This window comes from Dromaius novaehollandiae, chromosome W (assembly GCF_036370855.1).
Source record: "Dromaius novaehollandiae isolate bDroNov1 chromosome W, bDroNov1.hap1, whole genome shotgun sequence".
NCBI classification, from domain to species: Eukaryota; Metazoa; Chordata; class Aves; order Casuariiformes; family Dromaiidae; genus Dromaius; species Dromaius novaehollandiae.
In genome coordinates, this window is record NC_088130.1 from 13,093,712 (window position 1) to 13,103,031 (window position 9,320).

General features: G+C 38.2%; 1 protein-coding gene across 1 annotated transcript in view; it reads left to right on the forward strand.

Moving 5' to 3' along the window:
- LOC135323467 (aldehyde dehydrogenase 1A1) overlaps window positions 1–5,244 on the forward strand; it is a 36,598-nt gene extending 31,354 nt beyond the window's left edge. The window contains exons 11-13 of the mRNA XM_064499981.1: window positions 417–574; window positions 2,179–2,253; window positions 4,604–5,244. Coding sequence (XP_064356051.1) covers window positions 417–574; window positions 2,179–2,253; window positions 4,604–4,676 — 306 coding nt within the window. The 3' untranslated portion in view covers window positions 4,677–5,244. The remainder of the gene's footprint in view (window positions 1–416; window positions 575–2,178; window positions 2,254–4,603) is intronic.
- The last annotated feature ends 4,076 nt before the right edge of the window (window positions 5,245–9,320 follow it).

Sequence of the window (9,320 nt, forward strand, 5' to 3'; positions counted from 1 at the left end):
TCAGGAGAAGGAGAAGCTGAATGTCTTTTTCAATTAACTGGAGTTTAGAGAAGAAAATAAGAGTTTACTGGTATCCAGTATAGATCTATAATGTTTTGTGATTTCATGCCAGGTACCTCTATGCTAGGTGTCTCTTCTTCTTAAGTTATTTATTTTCATCATTTATTTTCAATTCATTTATTATTTATTGCTTTATTAATCCTTTTACAATAGGCTATCTTGATATGTGGTATAGCATACAAATCTTATGGTTATATGAAATTACAATACTTCTTATTATTCTGTTCTAAGAGGCATAATCTTGACTAAATGAATGTAGGAATAAGGCCCATCTGAAAGAAATAACTTTTAAAAATATAAACTATTCAAAAGCTATGTTAATTGACTTCATGTGTATGTGTGTGTTTCTGAAACAGATATTTGGACCTGTTCAACAAATCCTGCAGTTTAAAACTATAGATGAAGTTATCAGGAGGGCAAACAATACTACCTATGGCTTAGCAGCAGGAGTTTTTACCAAAGATGTTGATAAAGCACTGACATTTACAGCTGCTCTTCAGGCTGGAACAGTATGGTAAGTAATGACTTATTTAATTCTTCCTCCTTCAGATCTGCAAGTGCCAATGGCAATAATTGGTGGGGGTAGACATCTGTATTTCAATTCTTGGCCATCTTCAAAGAGGTAGATTAATGCCATCCTCCTCTGCTTCTCTTCCATCCACCTTTCCACATTTAATGTGCTATAAAATAAATATTTCTTGCAAGTCGTCACATGATTCTCCTGTAAAGTCATTTCGAAAAATGAAAGAGACTTGCTTAAAAGGAAAAGAGAGAAAAGGGAATCCAGTGAGAATGCCAATTTCCTTCCCATTCAGGATGCTGAGAGAGCCCAACACACACTCAGTTTGGAGGGATCACTTTTTGTCCCATATAAAGAAATCCATTATTTGAAGGCCCTGGGCCATTAGCCTGGGCAGAATGTTCTCCTGCGATTAGAATGGTTGATAAAACATGGCTGCAAGAAGAGTGGAACTGGAAATGGGAGGAGACCAGGTAGAAGGAGGCTGGAGCAGATGCAGGGCAGGTACTATGAGGCAGGAGAAGGAGCCAAAGAAGCTGCCAAGCTGAGGTGGAGCAGGGGCTCCTCTCCTGCAGGGAGCCGGGAAGAGAAAGGCTGGGAGAAGCAAGAGTGAAAGCCTGGAGGAAGAGCAGACTGAGTCTCATGGCTATCACTGGCAAGAAGACCTGCATTTCCCTACAGATATCACAGTGCATCAGAAAGAGAACAGATGGTTTTACTTGAACCCAAAAACGTGTCTCCCTTTTATATTAGGTCTCGAGGAACTTGCAGCCAGCACAAATTCCTGCCCAGGTCCTGTGACCTAAGCAAACACACTTTCTAAAACTCAGTTAATATTTTAACTGATGTGTTGGCATTGTTTTAAAAGGAAGAAGGTTTAAAAGAAAATCAAAGCTTTATTTTTTAATCTTATGTCAGAGCTGATCTGCCTAGAAATCTTCAGCTATAAGAAGAACCTCTTTGCTGAAACCAGTAGGCTGGCAGTGAGAGTAGAAAAAGTTGTCAGATGTGAAAATGGAGAATCTCTATTTGCCAATGTTGCAAGACAGAAAGAGCTTCTCAGCTAGTGAGCAGAATGCTTGTTCCAATAAAACTCTTCATACTACAAACTCCCAGTGTGAAATTCCTTTCTTAATGACAAGCCTACCTGTTAATGTATTCCTGACCTCAACAACAATATAGAATATTCAAACCACTGAGCAGCATCAAATAAAATTCCCTAAATAGGGACTGAAGTGATCCTGAATTTACCTATTGGAAGCATACCTGCAGAAGACTAACCATGACTACTCTTTGGTTTGAAAGCTCATGCAGTAGCTAGGAAGAAGATTTACCATAGTTACCAGCAGAAAGATTAGACTGTCACTCTGTTTGAAGACCCTTGATCAATGGTAACACCTGGTCATATCTAGTAGTATAATTTCTGGTGATATTTTGTTTCTCTGAATCTTGACCTACATGGATTTTTGAAATATATATAGTCATATGTAGTTTGTGAATATCTCCATAGGTTTATTACAGTCAAAGGAACAACGCTGATTTTTCAGAAGTGGAAAAATTGTACCACACTGTGTAAAGTCATTTGCCTGTTCTTCCAGGGTTAATTGCTATAGTGCACTGTCTTCCCAGTGTCCTTTTGGAGGATTTAAGATGTCAGGAAATGGACGAGAAATGTAAGTAAATACTTTTCTAAGTGTAGATTCACAAGAACTGCAAAATGAAATTCAGAAGCCCACTATTAATATTCGTGACTAGGATGCCCAGTTTGAGATTTTGTCCCTATTAGGAACAGTGCCAAGCAAAGATTTCCTCTATAAAAGCAGTAAGAAAATTATTTACATACACACGTCTTTTCAAAATTATGGCTTGTAGGAGCTTGCATATATACATGTAAAACTGATCATTGTGTTTACACTGTGCAGTTTTTGCATATATATAGTCATTTGCATGAAAGTGTATGTACAGTCATGCATAGCTTGTCAAATCCTCTTTAAGTGCTCAGTTTTTGAAATCATAATACCTTCTTGCTCCAGTTTCAAAATCTTTGATTTAGAAAAGAGTTTTCAGGTTGACAGTGTTGTGGCAACAATGTTTTTGCAGTAGTGTCCAGCTTGGTCAAAAGTTATGACAAAAATAGCCTTCTGAGGTCCTTAAGCCTTTGGCCTTTTCCCAAGTTAGTAGCACAGAATTATACACAAATGAAAAGCTAACCAAATTCTTTTGAACATCTAAGGTTTAGTCCAGTTTCAATTTGAATCATGTCTTGTTTTATCTGCATTCATTCTGATCTTCATATTAGCAAACAAATCATGTAATGTGCAATATCATGAAACATTGGAGATCATATTTGTTTGTTATATTATATAGCATTATGTCTTCTGGGTTTTCTTGGAACATAAATCACAAGCAGCCTTTTGCTAAAGAATGCCAAATAAGTGAGAATACCAACCAAATTATTTTTACAGCAAAGAATAAATATCAAAACATGTAAGTTTTCCCTTTTGTTAGTTCAAATGCAAAGTACCTTTCCTGAATTATGGAAGTAATTCAATAATATGTGTGCAGGCGTAACGCATCAGAGCTTCTTATTCTTTCTTTTTTTTTTAAAGAGAGAGAAAGGCTAGGATTTTCATGCTTGCTCATCACTGGACTCAATCTGCTCCTGATGGCAAAGTTCCCACTGACTTCAAAGGAAACAGAGTTATGCCAGTGCTGAGAGCTTTAGAAAATGTCAAAATGAAAAATATATATATATAATAATAATTTAGGCCATTACTATCAAGGACTGTTTTGCATTTGCTGAATGCCAAAAATTGGGAGATCATCAATTCTGAATTACTGTCCTTTGCAGAAATACTTTTGGGATTTATCTGCTGGAAATAACAGGAAAACAATAATATAATGTCATAAGGATTAATATTGTCTGTAACAATGCATTTTAAAGGAGTTCAGCTTTTGTGCATATGAATTTTTTTCCTGATGTTTGGTGCATAATCACAAGTAGTGAACCAACAAAAAAGTACTTCTGCCATAGGGAAATGAAGGAATTAGTACTAGATAGATTGTTGCCATGGAAAAAAGAAATTTAATGCCAAATAATTTTGTAAACAGCATGTGACAAAAAATTTTAGGAGTGGAAGAAGTGGGTGTGAAACAATTACACTGTAATAATCAGAAAGTCAATGTATCAAGGCATATCTAGAACTTCCTTGAATCCCAGAAGAAAACTCCCTAAATAATTCCTGGAATGATAATATCATTGTGAAGTAAACTATTGAATGTTACATATTAACAGGATGCCTCTTCAAAATAGTATGAAAAGGAGATTAGTTAACATTTTCCCACATCACACAGTCCAGAGCATAGATTTCTGTTTTGCATACCTATGTGCCTAGTAAGCTGGCTGTGGGAACTGGATAGCATTATATTGTAGCAACTTTTGTTCTATAAAAGAATCATTTATCTAAATTGTGTGACTGCCTCAAATACAAAACATCTAGGCACCCAAGCAATTTCATCTCATAATGTAAAATTTAAAGGTGGAATCATGCTAATTGCATGTCAGTAAGAGTTAAGACTTTTTCACTGTCTAAGAGATATTGTAGTGGATTAATTATGTCCCCTCATTTACCTGAGACGAAGCACCTGTTCTCAGACTCTGGAGAAAACCGACAGCTGAGGAAGACTTTTGCAAAAGACTTGTTGAGTGTGCTTGTGAAGACTTAGGAGGTCCCTGATCTGGTGGTCAGAAGCCCAATTTAGAAATGCACTAAGCTGATTAAACAGCATCCTTCTACACAGAAATGAAATTGTTCCCTCTCCCACTTTTCACAGGAAACCGTTGCCGTTCCTTTTCAAAAAGCATCCAGCAGCAATCTAGCTGCAGAGACATCTTCAGAATATGCCTAGGGTACTTGCTATGCATCTGGCCAATTGTACAGTACCGCAGAAAATCCCATCCAGGACATAACTCAGATAAAAGAACATTAGTCTAAGTACTGCCTTTGTTTCTCTTTTATCTAGGGGAGAATATGGCCTTCATGAATATACAGAAGTTAAGACTGTCACAATCAAAATCCCACAGAAAAACTCATAATGCTGCTGGAGATGTCGAATTTAGCTTCGTCAAATGCTAAATGATTCTGCAAATGCCATTTGAATTCTGAGAAGTTTTATATCCCAAATTATTACATTAGCCCTTTTGCTTTCTGATTGTATAAGAGATACTTGCTTACATTAACAATATAAACAATATTGTAGAAAATTAAAATATGATTAACTGAGAGAGGGAAACTTCAATGTCTGGAACATAGCTAACATTTTGAAATTCATATTAAGAAAGAACTTTTTTTTATTTTCGTTGGAAGTTATCTGTAGTGCTACAAAAATATTCCTTTTTCAGTACACCATACATGTACAGCTTGAATTTGTGTGCTCTTCTAAATGTTAGATGGCAAGCTTCTCTTTGCATTTTCTTTTCTTGTGGCCTTAACAAAAGCACTTATGAGTAACTAGCAGATAGATACCTTTCTGTGTCTTTCTTTGGAAAATCATAGACTTCTAGATGTATTTCTTAGAATGTTGAATTTAGTCATCATATTAAGTACTACACCAATGTAATCTGGATAATATTAAACAATATTAAAATCTAACTTAAAAACTAATATTGTTTCTTTTATTAGTCTTTTCTATTGCACTGGTTTACTGCTGGGCACTGTGTAGCACATATTTTATACCCTTAAAGAGGCACTACTGTCTCAGTAGCGTGTTTAGGTCATTAGAAGTATATTATATTGGCTATAGGGAGACTAAACTCCCTAATTCTTTGACAGTATTATAAATGGAAAAATATGAACCCAAACAAAGAGCACCAGCCAGTTTGCCAAGAGCCAGCACTGGGCTTTGTAGTGATAAGTATATCATAAAGTCTTAAACAGATGACAAACGAGAAATAAAAGTGTGGCGGCAAAAGGAGGGAAGTGGAAGGGAGTCTCCTTTCTGATTTATATTGGCTCCATTTTCCCTATACTCATACGCCTGCATGTCACTCATATGTACTCCTCACTCTTTCCCCCCCTCCTCCTCTTTCCAGTCCACCTGTTTCCTTTCAGCCTCTTCCTTTGGCATCTCTTTTATGCACAGTTCCTCCCACAAAGACCCTCTCCAGACATACACATCTCAAGATGACGGTAACCCTTTAAGGTCCCTCCATCTGTGCAGCTTTGGTGTTTTCATTATTCCCCTCCAAAGGTGGCTTGTTTTCAGCAGCCACCAGATACTCTGGGGTGGTGGTCTCCAGGCACCAAGTAACCCACTGCCGACAGGGCCATATTTTCTCTAAACCTCACCAAAGTCCAGAGCCACAGTTCATCTCTTGGAAACATATATGTATATAGCCTTATATACAAACTCTACCCATTAGGAAAAGTATGGCACGCTGTAAATTTTTAAGCAGCAAATGTTGCATAGTATTGAAAGTAAGGAGATTTTGTTCATTTGGGTAAATTGTCAGAACTTTTTTTAAAAAGGGGGTTACAACAAAACCCTGATCAAGTTTTCACACTGTGCCTCTTCTCTGGATACAAACAAGTTTTGTCTTTGGGGAAATTAAGAGCTGGACATAGGCCTTAGGGCAGAGGTCCATGCCTTCACAGGCATCCATACCATCTGACTTTGAAGGGTGACTCTTCCGAATCCCCCTCATTTGCCCTCCGAAACAATTTCACTAGCCATAGCTGGCAAACAAACCCAATCCTTGTCCCATGTCAAGAAATGCAATAAAGTCATAAAAGAGAGAAAAGAAGGAAGACTGAATGGAAAATAGAAGTGCACTGTGGTAATGTTTAGCAGAGCTTATTCAAAGGAAGGAAGTGTGCAGAAGAAAGCACAGAAATAAAAATAAATACCAAACAAATAAAAAAAAGAACTTCCCAAAAAAATAAGCTGCAAAGAAGGAAAAAAAGACAAAACACTTTGCAAGACTTTAAAAGCAGTAAGAGACTGCATTAGAGGAAATCTGGATACAATAAAAGAGTAAACATTTAAAAGGAAATGCAAGGCAGTATGCAGAGCAGGTATGGGGCTTCATAAAGCTCTCATTCTTCTCCAAATTCTGCTCTTGCTGGAGTCAAAAGAGAAATAAGTCAAATGAGGGTAAGTCTACATTTGCATTGTGGTTTGGATTGGGAGTGCACCTTTGAAGTGATTTTCCCCGTGGCCCCCACTTACCACACTTTGGTGCACACCTGGGGGGTGATCCTGGGGGGCACAAGCATTCGGCTCACAGAGACAGACCAGGGCCAGCCTGAAGCAAACCCCTCTGACTGCGCACAGCACGGGCAGAGGGTCCTCACCACCCAGCAGGGTCCTTTTGCAGCATAGGACTGCAAATCCAGCTCTGCTGGATGACACTACCTGCTACTATAAGCATAAGCAAAGAGTGTCTTTGAAATGTAACCCAAGGAATGAGAGGGCGAAAAAAGCGTAAATGCAAGGGGATGCAGGAAGGACTGACTCTGTCCTTGCGTATTTGTATGTATTCTTCTTTGCAATGCCCAAAATATTTTTATACTGTAAAAGAAGCCTGGTGATGTTCTTGATTTGTCAATTTAAATGTTTCAATCTGATCAAAGGGTAATACCTATCAGTGACTTTAAGTTCGCGTCTTTGCAATAATTCTGAGTCAGAGAAGTGTGGCCAGTGTGTACTATGAGCAAGAGAGAGAGAGAGCAAAAGAAGGCAAAGGTTACCATTCAGCCAAGGCGAAACACACAGGTATTTCAGCAGAGCCAAGTACAGCTTTGGGTTAAACTGATGACAAACTGAAGTTGTTCCCAAGAGATGCCAATGTAAAGAGATACACCTTTTGGCTCCTGCTTGGTTTAAAGAATTCAATATGTCTCTGTTTGTCTAAAGTATTTGAGATAAGTTTGAAGGAGGCACACCAAAGTCTCAATAAATTGAACAGCACATTTTACCTAACAAGAGCAAGTCAGTTCACACTGTATGACAAAAGCATCCAACCCAGAAGAATTTCAGAATATAGCCCCATTTTTTCCTCAACTGCTCGGTTACTAACTCAGTGTGGCAGAGTCAACATCAAGGGTGGATTTCTCTCCACAGTACACACAGAGTTGGTACTAATACAATCTCTCTGTGAATAAAGCAAATTCTCAGAAATGAGCTTTACCAGTGAGTTCTTTCACAATTAAGAGTGTTCTTAAGTTACTGTTAAATACTTCATTCATCTGCTGGTGAAACATCTTTGTAACATCTTTGCAGCTATATCTGCAGATGGGTACAGTGGCTTGTGATCACTCAGTCCGGGCAGGTATAAATGAGGACTTACACTCTGCAAATATTACAGAGGTAATTAAGGAGGCCCTTTCTTTCTGGGGTTGAATCTCTGTCATGTTACTCCTGTTATATGCCAAAGTAGCACCACTGAAATTTATTTACTAGGATGAAACATGAGAAGAGCAATACTTGAGCTCTGTGTAAACATTGCTCATAGCGTTAGTGAAGTTGTGTTCAGCATTTCACAGAGAATAAAAATCAACAAGGAAAGTGAACTTGCTGCACTTGTTTTAAAAGCTCCTGAAAGTTGACTGCTATAGTCAGCAGCAATTACAGAATATATGTTTTATGTTTAGATTAAAATGCTGATTTTTTTTAAACTATACTTCTCCAAGGCAGTATGTGCCCTAATAAACAATCTACAACATAATAAAATGCTAGCAGCATTGAATGTGACCTTTCCTCCAGGCATCTATCAATGTCCTTTCTACCTCTTTAATATTATTGAATGCATACCTCCAATTTTGAACAAAAGCATTGCTGAGGAGATGTTTTTGTAGAGTTCTTGGAAAGTTCTCTTTTAAGGCTATTTTAGACCATGTGGAAAAGCAAGTCCTGGAAATTTGGAGCCCTTAACACCAATGTCCTGCCATTACCCAGGTGTCCCCCCCCCACATGCACACTACTTTATAAAAAGAAGGGGAAAGCTGTTGAATGGCAATAGCAAGAAAGAGGAACCCTCGGGCTATTTCCGGCAAAATAGTGAAGCTGTAAGGAATTCTCATTCTCTCTCAAGAAAGAAAATTACTCATAATCCCAAGCTGCCAGATATCCAGGTCTTAAGACAGACAAGAGAAGATATGGAAAAAATATTCAGAGCAAGAAAGGCATCTGGCTTGGATAAGGAGTGAAAATTCCCTGATGAAGTAGGTTTTAGGGAGGAATTTGAAAGATGTGAGATCTTGGCAGGCAGAAAGGGTTAGGGGGAGGAGAGGGGGATATTCCATCTGTGACACAAAAGATAACACAAAAGACAAGTGCAAGAGAAAGAGGGCGAAAGGAAGGGAGCAATAGCAGAAGTGAAAGGAGTGAGACCAGGAATGAAAGCAAGGCTGAGGATCACCTTGACACTCTATAAGATCTCTGAGTTCACATTATTTAATAGATGACGCTCCCGCCCACCCCCATGTTCGCTGTCAGGTTGTATTTGTCCTGCCTAATGGTTCCCTCACCCTCTTCTCATTCAAGTCATGCTTCAGTTCTCTTGATGTTAAGGTTGTCATCCATCTATCCATCTACTGAAAACTGATGTTTAAATAGCTCCGTATTAGAAAAAGCCCCCTTGAAAATAAAGAAGCAAAAGCAGAGTCTCTAAAAATTTGGGAATAATAGTTCCCTGTGAACTTAGTGGGAGGCCCTAAAGACTCTTCTCAAGGGCTGAATT